General features: G+C 43.7%; 2 protein-coding genes across 15 annotated transcripts in view; one reads left to right on the plus strand and one right to left on the minus strand.

The window, feature by feature from the left end:
• The window catches only part of Wdr93 (WD repeat domain 93), a 53,946-nt gene extending 45,136 nt beyond the window's left edge, over window positions 1-8,810 (minus strand). For 11 of the 13 annotated variants that reach the window (XR_004769143.1, XR_004769145.1, XR_004769144.1 and 8 more), the window contains exon 1: window positions 8,656-8,810. The gene's annotated coding sequence lies outside the window, so the exon portion shown is untranslated. Of the gene's footprint in view, window positions 1-8,056 lie in introns of all 13 variants that reach the window. The other 2 variants (XM_027408208.2, XM_027408209.2) reach the window with 2 other exon arrangements.
• Window positions 8,811-8,854: 44 nt separating this feature from the next.
• Pex11a (peroxisomal biogenesis factor 11 alpha) lies at window positions 8,855-15,763 on the plus strand. 2 transcript variants are annotated; one of them, XM_027408216.2, is made up of 3 exons: window positions 8,858-9,054; window positions 11,340-11,455; window positions 13,809-15,763. In XM_027408216.2, exons 1-3 carry the CDS (start codon window positions 8,999-9,001, stop codon window positions 14,375-14,377), a joined length of 741 nt encoding a protein of 246 aa, XP_027264017.1. In that variant the 5' UTR covers window positions 8,858-8,998; the 3' UTR covers window positions 14,378-15,763. The 2 variants fall into 2 exon arrangements, with proteins under 2 accessions (XP_027264018.1, XP_027264017.1); XM_027408217.2 differs by lacking the exon at window positions 11,340-11,455 and having other exon boundaries at window positions 8,855-9,054.
• The last annotated feature ends 29 nt before the right edge of the window (window positions 15,764-15,792 follow it).

Here is a 15,792-nt window from a genome sequence, read left to right on the forward strand (position 1 = left end):
TTTCCTAGGGCTATTCCAGGATTAATATGCCACAGTGTTGACTTCACACACCATAATGACACTGGAGGAAAGTCCATCTACGAGGAGAAATCTGAGGGTGAGATCATCCTGAAGCAAACAGGCCTGCCATCTCATCCATGGTGGATGCTGGATCAAACATAGTTTTCAGTTTTTCTTCTGCACTGTAAAGACAGAGCTATTGGATGGTAAACTGCAGTCTTTGGAAAGGTGAAGGATGGAAGCCATGAAGCACTTTGGGTCCAGGAAAGACAAAATCAGCAGGATCACCATTGCTGACTTGGGAAAGCTCTGATACTGTTTGTTGTCACTGTTGTTTTTGAGGCAAGGTTACACTATGTAGCCCTCGGTGTCCTGGAACTTTCTGGGTAGATCAGGTTGGCCTTAAACTCACAGAAATCCACCTGCCTCTGTCTGCTGATTGCTGAGATGGAAGGAACTCTGATATTTTTGACTTGTGCATCTTAACCAGCCTCCAACATCCCATTTGCCCATAATATCCCCTGAGTTTTGCACCCTTGCTTCAGGTCTTTGAGTTATGTATTACCTTTTTTTTCTAGACAGGGTTTCTGGAGACCAGGCTGGCCTCGGACTCACCTGCCTCTGCCTCCCAAATACTGGGATCAAAGATGTGCCCCACCCTGTCCAGTTCCATATTAATTCCCCTCCATGCTCTAGTTGGATTGCAGAGGTGAGTTTATGATTATGAATTAAAATTAAATAACCAGCATCTTTAATATATGCTAATGAAAAGACTGAAAAACCCAGCATCCAATGATGTGAAATCAGCAATTTTTAGGATACAATAAAAATGACCTAGCATCACTAAGGTCAGATGCCTGCCCCTTTCGGCAGCCATAACAGCTGAACACGTGCTTGTCTGACCTTGCCTTGGTCACTAGGTTAGGCGCCTGCCTCATGGCAAGGAACCAATCAGAAGTTAGCTGATGGTGCTATGCTTTATGGCTCTGGGTGTGCTTTACAGACAAGTGCACAGCAATGACGCGCAGAGCATAGCAACCACCCTGGGAGGCCCCATGGGCCATAACAACCAGTTGACCAATCAACACAGGGAAAGCCCTCCAAGCCTGGAGGCACACCAATCCTGAGCCTGTGTGTACCCCTAGACACTCCCCTTACGCTGCCCTGTAAGATCTCTATGCAGATGCTTCAAGCTGTCTTTCCTAGCCATCCGCCATGGTGGGTGGATGAAAGACCCGAGCTATTATGGGGTTAGCTCGTTAAACTTTAATAAAGCCTCATGCAGTTTGCATAAAAAAAATGACCTAGCATGTTGACAGTCAAGAATATAAGCCACAATAAAGAGAAATAACAAAGAATTGGACCCAACTGGGAATTATTGCAGATATCAGAGTCAGCATGCAAAAAAAGTTGTTAACTGTTGGGCATGAAGGTATATGCCTTTAAAGATTTATTTATTTGGTTTTATATGTGTGTATGTTTTGCCTGCACATATGTATGTACATGCATGCCTAGTACCTGTGGAAGTCAGAAGATGGCATCAGATCCCCTGGAATTGGGGTTTTGGATGGTTGTGAGATACCATGTGAGTGCTAGAAATGAAACCTGGGTCTTCTGGAAGAGCAACAAGTGCTCTTAACTGGTGAGTTCTCTCTCCAGCCCCTGCTACATACCTTTAATCCCAGCAAAGGCAGATCTCTAAGTAAGTAGCCAGCCTAGTTTACATAGTGAGACCCTGTCTCAAGACAAAACAAAACAAAACAAACAAACAAAAAACCCTAACAATCAGAGCCAAAAATTTCAGTGCATTCTTCTATATTTGTAGATTAAAAGGACAGAAAAAATTAATAAGGATACAGTACTGTCCTGGTTTGAATGAAAGTGGCCCTTATAAGCTTATATATTTAAATACTTCATTATCATTTGGGGGAACTATTTGGGAAGGACTGGGAGGTATGGCCTTTTTCTTAGTTAGGATTTTATTGCTGTGAAGAGACACCATGACCTCAGCAACTCTTATAAAGGAAAGCATTTTATTAAGGCTGTCTTACAGTTCAGAGGTTTAGTCCATTAACATCATGGTGGGAAGCATGGCAGCAGGCAGGCAGACATGGCGCTGGAGAGGGAGCTGAGAGTTTGACATCTGGGACCACAGGCAGCAGGAAGAGACTGGGAGCCACTAAACCTAGCTTGAGTCCTCAAAGACCACCCCCAGTGACACACCTATTCCAATAAGGCCACACCTCCTAATAGTGCACCATTCCCTATGAGCATATAGGGGCCATTTTATCCAAACCACCACAGCCTTGTTAGAGGAGATGTGTCACTGTGGGGCGGGCTTTGAGGTTTGAAAAGCCCATGCCATTTTCCAGTATTTCTCTCTCTGCCTCATGGTGGTTGTCTCAACACATAAGCTCTCAGCTACTGCTCCAGTATATGCCTGCTTGCCCACCTCCTGCCATGCTCCCTGATGTGATGGGAACTGGATCTAATACCCTCTGGAACTATGAGCCCCCAATTAAGTGCTTTCTTTTATAAGTTGACTTAGTCATGGAGTCTCTTTACAGTAACTAAGTTGGTACCAGGGACTGGGATATTGTTATAACAGGCTTGACCATCCTGGTTTTGGGGAGAAATATGGAAGATGTTGGGGCTTTGGACTAGAAAAGTGGTTGAATGTTATCAGTAGGGTTTAATGGGCCATCATAGTAGGAGTTTGCAAGATAGTAGTGCTGACAATAATATGAACTATAGAAGCCCAGTTCAAGAAGTATCAGAGGGGAACAATATTAGCAAATGGGCTAGAGACCATTATTTCTTTTTCTTTTCTTTTTTCTTTTCTGTTTTTTTTCAAAACAGGGTTTCTCTGTGTAGCTTGGAGCTTGTCCTGGAACTCACTCTGTAGACTGGGCTGGCTTTGAACTCATAGAAATCTACCTGTCTCTGCCTGCTCGAGTGCTGGGATTAAAGGTGTGCACCACCACTGCCTCGGGAGACCATTCTTGTAATAAAAGAATGTATTGGGTTTTTGTCCTTATTTGAAGAACCTGCCTGAAGCTCAATTGAAGAGTAGAGTTTTGAATTAATTTCATTGGCAGAGGAGATTTCAAGATAGCCTAGTATTGACTCTATCTTGTGGTCACTAGTAATTACTCTTTTGGTGTTGTTTGTTTATTTTTGGTTTTGGAGACAGGGTTTCTCTGTGTAACAGTCTTGGCTGTCCTGGAATTAGCTCTGTAGACCAGGCTGGCCTAGAACTCACAGAGATCTGCCTGCCTCTGCCTCCCAAGTAATTACTGGCTAGTAATTACTCTTATGCAGGTAAACAATGCAAAAGTGCAGGTAGAACAACAGGAGAAAAAGAGCATCAGGAAATTTAATGTTGGAGCCTTTGTGCTTAAAGCAATAAAGAGAAATGTAATAAAGGGAGTGGTGTTCTCAGGGTGAGATCTCACCCAGTTAATCCTGCAACATTGGAAAGGTTCTAAGGAATTATCTGTTCCTATAAGGTACCAACAAAGGAAAGCGCATACCAATGTAATGCAAGGAAAGAGCCAGGTTCATCCTAAGTAGGAAGCAGATCTTGGCAGCATCAGTCACCTGGCTCTGATGGTAAGGGGTTGTGGAATCTTCCTCTGCAGTTAAGGAAATCTGCTAAGGCTGGAATGGGTTTGGAGACCTAAAGATGTTGAGGGTTCCAGAACTGTGGTATGTCTGCCAGGGAGCGCTACATAAATAAGAGTGTGTTGCAGCCAACAAAGCTGAAACGAGTTGGTCATCTGAAGAGTCTTTTGACATCACACATGGCATTATAGGATTTGGAGTTTGCCCTGCTGGGTTCTGTTCTTGCTTTGGTCCAGTATTTCCTTACTATGCCTCTTTCTTCCCTTTTGTATGGTAATGTATATTCTGTGCCATTGTATGTTGGAAGTATATGGTTTGATTTTTGCTTTTATAGGGGGTTACAGTTAAGATACTGCCTGAGTCTTAAAGACTTTGGATCTCTTAAGACTAAGGAAATTTTGAAGTTGTACTAAATGTGCTTTTAATAATGTTATAGCTACAAGCCTATGGGGGTCAGGGAATTGAATGTAGTGGTTTGACTGAGAATGGCCTCCATAGGCTCATAGTTTTGAATGCTTGGTTCCCAATTGGTGGGACTGCTTGGGAAGGATTAGGAGGTGTGGCCTTGTTGGAGGAGGTGTGTCACTGGGGGTGGACTTTAAGGTTTCAAAAGTCCATGCCATTTCCCAGTGTCTCTCTCTGCTTTGGGGTTGTTGCTCTCAACATGTAAGCTCTCAGCTCTTGTATGCTTTGTATGTTGCTGTTAAGAATAGAAAATAATATACCACCCAGGGAAACAATCTATCTGTGTAAGTGCCTGATACATTACATATATACATACCACATCAACAATCCCTAGAAGCATAAAAAACCTACTTTCACACAAAAACCTGTACATAAATATTTATTGCTCCATTTACAACTTCCAAATATGGGAAATAGATTGAATATTCTTCAACAGATAAATGGATCTATCTATATAATGAAGCACTGCTTGGTAACAGAGTGAGATGGGTCTTTTGTCATATATGACATGTACTAAAACCAATATCTTATTCTGAGTAAAACACACCAGTCTCCAGACTTAAATGCAGAGTGAGTCAACATATGGACTATTTGCAAAAATACTAAACAAGTAATGAGACTAGCTCAGTAGCTGCTGGGCATATAGGTGAGGGAGGAAGGGCAGCATGAGAGGATGAAGGGTGCTAGAACTGTTTCATCCACACTGAAAAGGAAGATTTAAAGCTCTTTGTTTCCATATAATCATAGAATTTCTGATGGAGTCTGCAAAAAATTCTAGAATAAGTGAAGTGAGCAAGGATGACGGATATAAGTTCAAAATACAAAACGTACTGTGAAACTGTATGCTGGCAACAATAAAACCGAAAAAAAATACTATACAGAATAGCATCTAAAGCCGGGTGGTGGTGGCACACGCCTTTAATCCCAGCACTCGGGAGGCAGAGGCAGTTGGATTTCTGTGAGTTCGAGACCAGCCTAGTCTACAAGAGCTAGTTCCAGGATAGGCTCCAAAGCCACAGAGAAACCCTGTCTCAGGAAAAAAAAAAAAAAAGATTAGCATCTAAGATCTTTTGCCAGGCATAGTGGCTCATGCCTTTAACCCTAGCACTTGGGAGAGAGAGGAAGGCAGATCTCTGTGAATTCAAAGCCAACCTGGTCTACATAGTAAGTTCCAAGACAGCAAGATCTACATAGTGAGATACTGTCTCCAAAAAACAAATAAAAATGTTCCAATCTTGCCAGAGAAATCAAAGCTTTCTAAAATCTGTATATCAAACCCATAAAATATTATAGAGGAAAAATTAAACACCCAAATAAATGGAGAGAGACAATTTATTCATGAGTTGGAAGACTCAGTTGTTAAAATGTCAATTCTCCCTACATTGACCTACAAATTCATCATAACCCATATGATAATCCAAGTTGCCATTTTAAAAAGAAGCCAGAAAATAATTTGATAGGGCTGGAGAGATGACTCTACAGTAAAGAACATTTGCTATTTTTCAAGAGGACCCTAGTTAAGCTCCTAACATCCACTTCAGTTTGTTCACAGCTACCCAGTAACTCCAGTTCCAGGAGATCCAATGCTCTCTTCTGGCCTTTGAGGGCACCAGCATGTACAAGGCATACATGCACATGCATGAACACACACACACACACACACACACACACACACACACACACACACACACACACGATAAAAATACATCTTTAAGGAAAAAGGAAAATACTAAGCTGGGCAGTGGTGGTGCACACCTTTAATCCCAGCACTAACTCTGTGAGTTAGTGGCCAGCCTGGTCTACAGAGCAAGTGCCAGGACAGAGAGGCTAAGCATAGAAAACCTGTCTCAGAATAAAAAAGAAAACCACTAGAAAGACATCTACCATCTGACCCAGCTATACCACTCCTATCACAGGGACACCTGTTCATCCGTGCTCACTGTTGCCAGGTCCAGATGTCTACCAAATGATGAGTGGATATTGATGATGTGCTACGTATACATAGTGGAATTTTATTCAGCTGTAATGAAAAATTAATTTCTCAAATTTGATGGAAAATGGACGGAACTGAAAAATACTATACTGAGTGAAGCAACCCATGTCCAGAGAGTTAAATGTCACATGTTCTCTCTCATATGTGGCTCACGGCTTAAAATTTTTAGATTTGTTTGTTTAACTTGGAATGCCTATAGAGACCTGGAAGTGACAAAGGGCCATGGTGGGGGGACGGGGAGGAAAGAGGCTTTAAGAGGCTGGGGATGGGAGAACACATGTGATTTGGAAATGGAAGGAATATGAGGGTGGTAAGCTTCAAACAGGGATGGATAAGAAGATGGAGTACAGGGAAAGGATTAACCAAAACTAAGAACATCTGAAGCAAGTATTATGGAAATCTTCTGTTTAATAAACTAATTAAAATATAATTTTAAAAGATTTTTATTCATGCATGGGGTGGTTGATAATGTTGATCTCAGAAGCAGTGGTGACTTGGACCCTGAATGCCATAATACCAATGTATTAGTCAGTGGGTGCTTTGCTTACTGGTGCAATAATGGAATGATTGTTATGGGATAACCATTTATGGTTTCTGATTGGATGGGAGGCCCACTCTATAGGAGGGAGCACTGTGGACCTGGCTAAAGCCTGGTGACTAGGAAGATCATAGGCACTGGAGGAAAACCATTACTCTTGTTTTGTTAAGTGGATATGTTGTTAAACTGCCTTCTAAGTATTTATATGTATACCCATAGACCAATGCTGTCCTTAGTCTTGCTCAGCAAAGCTTCTCTTAGCAGTGAATTGCAGTTAATGCAAAAATGCATGGCTGGCAAGGTGCTGAGAATGAGTGATTGCTAAATGCTTAGCTTTAAATGGGACACCCATATAACCCTCTTCAGTGCTCAGGGAACATTTCAAAAGATGGAGTGGAAAGAACACGAGAGCCAGATGATGGGGACGGGGACGGGGACGGGGACGGGGGGGGGGGCCGTTGCTGTGCTGTGAAGGTGGAGGGATAACTCTGACCAGGATGAATTACATACATGTATGAAACTGTCAAAGAACAAACAATTTTTTAAAAAGTTTCGTGGCTTCTTAAAAAGTTAAACATAAATGCAGGATAACAGTCCAGTCATTCCAGTTCTAGGAGTGGAAATAAAAACACTTGCAAGCCTTATGCACAATGACCTCATTATTTGTAGGAGCACCAAAGCGGAAACAATTAGATGTTTTACCGACAGTCCCAGTGGGAAAATGAAAGAATGCAGCTAGGATGGAACACGACTTGGTAGTTTCTTACAAAGTTAAACCCTCTTTATGATTCAGCAATCATGTTTCTACGTATTTAAACAAGAAAGATAAAAAATTAGGTGTCATCTGAAAAATCTGTTCTTAAATACAGCCATTTTATTTGCAATTGCCCCAAACCAGAGACCACACAAGTGCACTTCAGTGGGTGAAAAGATAACTATAAAAATCACCAAGTACTGATATGTACAACATGAATGGGACTCAAGTGCATTATGGCAAGTGAAAGAAATCAGAAAAAACATACATACTATGATTACATTTCTATGATAGTGTTGAAAATTCGGGAATACAGGGAAAACATGTGATCTAAACCTAGCTAGCACCTGTGTTCACCTCTGTTAACCTGACAGTATGACATATTGTACTCATCAATTTATTGTGGTTCCTAGGTAGTGAGCCTATCGGAGTAATTGGTACTTAGTCAGTACTCAATAAATTCTTACTGTTTGTTATACAACCATGCCTAAAGGAGCAGCCCAGGTTAAACCCAGTATGTCACAGAGCAACACCCCTTCCCCAAAAAAGACATGAAAGTAGGGCAGGGAGTTGGTGGGTGAGGGAGGGGGGATGGAGGGTAAGAGAAGGATGGCTCATTTTCTTAATGGCACTTTCCTCAGGGAAGGATTTGTAATTCATGGAACCAAGAGGATATCCTTACCCAAAACCTTATTTCCCTCTTCTAGTCAAGTCTGTGGAAATCACTGCCCAAATGATACCAGGGTCTGCATACGCCTTTCCCAGTTTCTCCAGGAGGAAGAACCAGATGCCAACATGAGCCCAAGTAGACCTGAAAGTTGCCTATGGCCCAGCTGTCCTCGGAGGTATGGGACAGAATTCAAATGTAGCTTGGAGTATCCACACATGCCTCATGGGGCTCCTTTCAGCCATGTAGGTGGGAGCAAGAGATCAGAGGCGGACTGGGAAAAGTCTGGGAGCCGTTTCTCACTGCATAGTCCAGCTGTGTTTGTCACTATGATCTCTTTTGCCTGAACGTTGTTCATGTTGAACCTTTTAGGATTTCCTCAGGGGAAAAAAAAATCACTCTGTTTTCAATAATCCTAATAGAAAACTCTCTCACTTTAACCGACTCCCCAGCTAGAAACACACTCCGGGACTGGCTTAGCTCTGTTGCGTGCATCATCCATCACATCCGGGCCTGGCACAGAGAAATGATGAAGCCTGCGACCTCCCAAAGAAGACTTTGGGGTCCTCGGCCTGAGAAGAGCATTTAGCGTTCCGGGTGGGGTTCATGGGTACCTGAGCACACCGGGACGCCTGAGTCAGGGAGGGGACTGACCCACTCAGTGCCTCCACGTGGACCCGAGGCGGGAGGAGGCGGCCACAGCCCGACTTCTGAGACGCAGCTTTGCTCTCACCGACTTGCGGCTTGGCGTCGTCTTAGTAACCACTACTTCCGGTTCCAACCGGAAACCTAAATCTCCGCGCTTCCGAAGGTGTGTCCACCCCCGTGTGGGCGGAGGGAGAGGCCCGGCCCCACCCACTTCGCGGGTACCCTGACCGCGACTGTCCCCTGGGACCCGCGGAGCCCCAGAGGACCGACGGGTGAACCCTGCGCGACGCGTGGCCGTGGGTGGGAGCCATGGACGCCTTCGTCCGCTTCGCCAACCAGAGCCAGGGCCGCGACCGACTTTTCAGGTGAGTCAGGTGCCGCCGGCCTCCACCCCTGTCCCGTCCCGACCCAATGGAGGAGGAGGTGACAGCCGCAGGTCGAGGCGCCGGGACGCTGCCAGCTCCCTCTGAGGGAGTGGGGACCCGAGCCTGAATTCAACGGGGCTGTGCGCGCCAGCCACCTCGGTGCCTCTGGATGCGACCGCAGCCCACGAGGGAAACTGAGTCCCCGACGCTCAACGTCTTTCCCAGAGATTTCTTTTCGAGGGAAACTTTGGATTTCTTTTGTACCTAAGGAAGCAGAACCCCCGTGGCTTGGAGCGCCGCGTGAAGTGCTCACGAAAAGACAGTTTTATCTTTTATCTTCCATTTTGGCTCAGCCTGTGTCTTGGAGATACTGAGTGTTATATATAAAAAAAGAAAAGCTTTGTAAAACTGTAAAAAAAGTACGATGGAAAAAGTGTTTTGACGACACCTCCGAAGTGCATGGTGTCCTTTCTAAGTATATGAAACTAATCCTCCTCCTTTTTTTTTTTTTTTTTTTTAAAGAGAAATTTATCTGAGTGTTGCTCAATGATCATTTAAAGGGAAAGGAAAAGGAAAAAGTAGTTTTATTTAACAGCTCTTCTCTTCCAGGTGTTTGTGTTCAGCCACTAATATAAGCTAAACATATAAAGTAAGGAAAATCCTAATAATGAGACTTCAGGAGACCAACCGTACCGACCTTCATTGCAGCCCTGTGGAGGAGATACTCTTCATACCCCAGTTTCACACCTAGGGAAAGTGAAGCAGGAGCTTCAGGAGAACTAACCTGCAGAGCCCGGAGATGCAAGTCCACACCGCTGGCTCCAGTGCCCACCTCTTAACTTAGTCATGCTGCCTCCTGTTTAACTTGATAGGTTTTCAAAATGGTTGAAAATGTACACACTTCATTTAAAGTCAAAACATATAATTCTGGTGTGCCCTGCAATGTCTTTCAATAAAATAATAATTTGGGATACAGGTATTCAGCAAAATTTTATTTCCCAACCGTTTTAAGGATCTGTATAACCACCAACAAACTAGCATTCCTAAGGCAATGCCTTGTTTTCGGACCCCCTCCTGTTAGACCAAATCTAAGAGAGGAGGGTGTTTTGACATGAGCAGATGAGCCCTCTGGCCAGAAAGTGGATTCTGTCTTCTACCCTCCCTCATTTTACTTCCTTGCCCCAAACTGGCCCATCATGGTGGAAATGTACCAATTTGGGGAGGATTTATTCATTTATTTTGAGAAAAATCTTACTCTGAAGCCCAGACAGCCACTGCAGTCCCTTGTCTCAGCCTTCTGAGTGCTAGAATTGTAGGCATGAGCCACCATCCCTGTGCCACAGTTTTACTGAGAAGAATTTATATCATACAGGGGCTCCAGTGCAGTTCTAAGACAGTAGGGACCAGCACCTACTGATTTTTGTTTGTTTGTTGTTGTTCTTTTGTTCTGTTTGAGACAGGGTTGCACTATATAGCCCTGGCTAGCCTGGAATTCTCTATGTAGACCAAGCTGGCCATGACAACTTTCCTCTGCCTCCTGAGTGGTGGGAATAAAGATAGGCACTACCATACCTGGCCCAGAACCTGATTTTATTAAGTAGTCTGCAGATGCATTTGAATGTTGGTGATTCTAATTTATTGTATTTATTGCCATTGCTGGTATAATAATCATTTTATTGGATTACAGTATTGCTAAACAGGTTTTTTTTTGTAAAATACTAATTGGTTTGAAGGGCTGTAGCTGCTAAATTGTATATTGGTATGTTAAAAACTAAATATTAAGACTGGAGTTTTCAAAACAAACAAAAGATTGGATTTTTCACTTGGCTTTTGAGTTTGTTTCCTGCCACATAAATAATAAGTTTAAGCTATGTGGTAGAAAAGTTCATTTTGGAAATCTGAACATCATTCTACACAGGGGCAGACAGCAATGTAGACCTTTGTAGAGCTGAGAGACATCTCTGTGCAGTTTCTCACTTTGACTCATCCATCTTTCTGTGACAGCAAAGGGCTTTGGAGGCGCTATGCCCTGCATAGTTGCAGAGTCCTCTTTGCTAACCTTTGTGCTGCATTACCATTGCATGTTCACCCTTTGGCCCTCCTATGCAAGGACTATTGCAGAATGCTGCTTTTGTAAGAGCTTCAACATGAGAAACCTTCCCAGAATTTCTGCCTCAGCATGATGTTTCTCTTTGCTTTTAGAGCACATGTTTCTCCTTCCCTTCATGAATCCAATTTTATTTGGTTTGTAAACCATTTTCCTCCCCTTTTTTTTTCCATTTCAGAGCCACTCAACATGCATGCATGTTACTTAGATATTTGTTAGAGTCTAAAGCTGGCAAAGAGGCGGTGGTAATGAAGCTCAAGAGTCTGGAGTCCAGTGTGAGCACTGGCCGTAAATGTAAGTACCTGTCACTCGAGGGACAGTGGCTTCTGATTTAAAGTCATCAGCCTCAGTCCCTGGAATTTACAATGTGATTTCAAGGTCATCATTTTCATTCACCCAAGTCTACGATGAAACTGGTGGTAACCCTGCCTGGTGACTCAAAAAAAAAAAAAAAAAAAAAAAAAAAAAGGCTGAATGAATGTTTTCCTATAGCTCATTCACAGATGTCTTCCTCTGTTCAAATTTGGTGCTATACCATATCCTTCTGCTTAATCATAGCCGGTGGGGCACACAGTGTGCTAGCTCACTTCAGTTCTAAGAGTGTCTTGGCAATGCCCAACATGAACTTCAGTCTAGCATGAGCCCTTAAGTTCTGTAGAATAGGATAGCCATATCTTAGACCACATGCCTTTTCCTCCTCATCTGTTGAAGATTAGTGGAGGATCTGAATGAATGCATTTTCTTAGACAGTTTGCCAGGTAGTTTCATATGAAAGTCAAAGAATGATGGCAGGGATTTTCACTGATGGCTACACTTTCATACCAGTCACCCTGGGAAAGTCCATGCTTCTCACAACAATTGTGTGTCTGACTCCATTGTCTGATGAAAAGCAGATGTTTCAGTAGATCAGCAGATATGGGATATAGCCCATCCCATATTGATGAGTTGTTTTGACTCCCTATTTCATATAGGAGCATCCCTCAGCTTTATGGGAGAGATAAAATCATATTACAAATAATATTTGGGCGCACACCTTTAATCCCAGCACTCAGGAGGCAGAGGCAGGAGGATCTCTGTGAGTTCAAGACCATCCTGGTTACAAGAGCTAGTTCCAGGATAGGCTCCAAAGCCACAGAGAAACCCTGTCTCGAAAAACCAAAAAAAGACAAAACAAAACAAAACAAAAAAAACAAATAATACTTGGTGGCAAATAAGATGGCTGGGGTAGAAGAAAAATATATTTTGAAGGAAGTAGGATTTGAGCTATGGCTGGAGAAACAAAGTCTTCTGAAAGGTGGATTTCCCCTAGCGGAGGCTCAGGATTGTTAGAATCAAACCACTGTCCTGGAGGATCAGTGTCAAACCAAAATCTGGTTTGGCAGAGAAAGAAGACTTAAATAGTCAACAAGAAGTCTGGGAAGCATTGGGTAAGATTTCTGGATGTCTTTGAAGGCCAAGATTAGAAATTCTGTCATAAATTCTCTAGAATGTCATTGCTGAATGTCCTTTAGAGTTTCACTAGTCTTAAAAGTTCAGAAGGTACTTATCCAATGTCATTCAGCCAACCAGCCCACGAGCTGAATGAGAACCTGAAACTCCAGTTTTGAAACAGTCATTTCATATGCTGCTCTGTGTTAGCTCAAGTGCTCTCTTGAGATTGTGTTTGGAGAGTAGCTGCTTCTGGGCAGTTACTAAGTCAAATACCCCATCTCTGGGTGCCCAGTAGATACCTGTGCACGGATGACCCCCAGTTGATAGTTGCATGTTGATATAAGGGCACACATTGCAGTGGTTTCATTAGTTCATCTAGGAGCTCTTTGTGACTACTGATACCGTAGCCCCTCAGTCAGCCATTCTCTGTGCTCTTCTTTCATAGTGAGCCAGAGGAAGATGGGCCAGCATGATAACCAAATGATAATCCTTTTGATGGTGTCTTAGTCACTGTTCTATTGCTGTAAAGAGACACCATGACTAAACCAAATCTATATAGGAAACAGTTTAATCGGGGCTTGCTTACAGTGTCAGAGACTTAGTCCATTATCCTCATGGCTGGGAGCATGGCAGCAGGCAGGTGTGGTACTGGAAATGTAGCTAAGAGCTACATCTTGCTCCATATGCTGAGAGAGAGAGAAATTGAGAGACTAAGAGACTGGGCCTGGGCCTGGAATGGACTTTTGAAACCTCAGTGCCCACCCCTAGTGACACACTTCTTCCAACAAGACCACACCTCCTCATCCTTCTAATCCTATCCAAGAGTTCTACTCCGTGGTGACTAAGCATTCAAATATGAATGGGGGCATTCATATTTGAACCACCACAGATGGGAATCAAATGTATAAGAATGTTGAACCAGGAGCTCGTGTCAAGCACTGGTTTGCTTATGAAACATAATAGCACACATCCATGATTAACCTTGTCCGGAGGACACTGGAAGTGAGTGTTAAGGCACGCCTGGGAATGCGGGTGGTAAATTGTAAAGGTCACTGTCTGTTGGGCTTTGCAGGATCCCTGTAGGGCTCCTTTCCTCAGCTAAGACTGAGCCTGGACTGCCGTCAGCTGCTGAGTTCTGAATCCTTAACTCGCCATAGGGCTTCTGCCTCCCATTCAGTGCTAATCAAAGTGCTGATTCTGTGGGTTCTTTTTACAGGGTTCAGACTGGGCAACGTGGTCCATGCCATCCAAGCAACTGAACAGAGCATCCAAGTCACCGACCTTGTGCCCCGCTTATGCCTTACGCTAGCCAACCTGAACCGCGTGGTTTATTACATCTGTGACACTGTCCTCTGGGTGAAGAGTGTGGGTCTTACCTCTGGAGTCAACAGAGAGAAATGGCAAATGTGGGCGACCCGCCACTACTACTATTTCCTCCTGATGAGCCTGGTCCGGGATCTGTATGAAATCCTGCTGCAGATGGAACGAGTGGCAAGTGACAGAGCAAAGAGAGAGAGGTCATCCCAGGGCTCTCCTGGGTACAGCGTGGTCCATGAAGACACCGACTGGCTCCAGTCCTTTCTCCGACTCCTATTCCACTCTCTGAGGCAGCATCCTCCTTTGCTCCTAGACACAGTGAAGAACTTCTGTGACATCCTCATCCCTTTGAACCAGCTCGGGATCTACAAGTCCAATCTTGGTGTCGTAGGACTTGGAGGTCTTGTGTCCTCCGTGGCGGGTCTCATCACTGTAATGTATCCTCAGTTGAAACTGAAGACCCGCTAGGTTTTGGGGGCCTAATAGGTAACAGCTTAGTTGGAACAAAATTCTATTTTTGTCACAGGGTTTTACTGTGCTTAATTGTTTAATCATGTGAGCATCTTATCAACCCATAATGTGAGAGCAGGACCAACACTGGAGTGTGCAGACTGATACATTTTTTTAAATCCTGCAGTAACTTCTGAATTTCTGAATATTTTCCCTTCAGCTAACATTGCTAAGTATTTTTATATACACAGCAAGAGCTTAAGGTTTGCTGAATGAATAAAAATGGAAAGGAAAGAAATCATGAAAGACCCACAGACACTAGAATCATGGGTTGGGTTGTTTGGGTCCCTCATTTCACATAGTACATCAGAGCTGGAGCACGGCACTCCTGGCTCTGGTTAAAGCCTCCCTTTCCTCCCATCAGTTACTATGCCCCATCCCCACAGACGTCAGTGTGGGATGGAAGGGAGCTGGCTTCCAGCCGCTTAACCCATTGGCTCTGGCCATTGCTGCAGTGGGTCCTTATGTACAGAGGTAGGTTCAGGAAAACCTCAGGACCTCCGTGCTGTGGGTTGTCTGGGTGGAAGCCTCTGGACATGATGTGAGTCAGCAAGGGTGCAGTGGGGGGGACGGAGGTGAAAGTGGGTAGAAGGTCACAGTGTGAGACAAATAAGGAAATTGACACCAACAAACAAAACTGAACTCAGAGGTTCGTTCTGATTCTTTTCAAGATGAGTCCTCTGTACCATCTCATGACACAGTTCCAGCAGCATTTCCAGGCTCAAGAGTCCTTTGCCTTTTGCTCCTTTGCACTCCCCCACACCAGGCCTGGAACTTTGATGGTTTCTCTTCTAGTCTATAAAAATCAAAACAAGTAGGCTTTCCCGGATTGATTTTATTTACAGCTACATAACACTTTTGGCAATTCCACAACAGTTTTCGTCAAAATAAGAGAATTAAAATTTTCCTGTGTGTGAATGTAAGAATGTCAGTTTTCTGTGATAAATCAGGTTTACTAGGGACAGCTGTGGCAATAGGGCAGTGGGGATACTGAGTCAGTGCAGTTTGCCTGTGCTTGCTCTTCCCATTTCAGTTCCTATTTGAGGTGTGTGGCCTGGGGAAAAGGGATGCCTGCAGGTGGGCCAGCATCACACCTACAAAGCCATGTACATCATCTAAGTGGAAACGAGAGATATGCACTCAATAGCTGCTTCCCATAAGTGTGAGGAAGATTCTTGAAAAGCAGACTCGGGTCCTTGGCACTCTATTTTTAAAGTGTGTGATTTGGGAAAACTTTGGGGGGTATTCTGGTAGAAACTAAATTGGCTAAAACAAGACAAATATGTTTAAATAACTTTGTACTGTAACATGTCAGTATGTCTAATACATTTCTAAACAAAATTGGCTCACGAATCTGTGAATATGTCTGGGAT

Source organism: Cricetulus griseus, chromosome 3, assembly GCF_003668045.3.
Source record: "Cricetulus griseus strain 17A/GY chromosome 3, alternate assembly CriGri-PICRH-1.0, whole genome shotgun sequence".
Classification (NCBI taxonomy): Eukaryota; Metazoa; Chordata; class Mammalia; order Rodentia; family Cricetidae; genus Cricetulus; species Cricetulus griseus.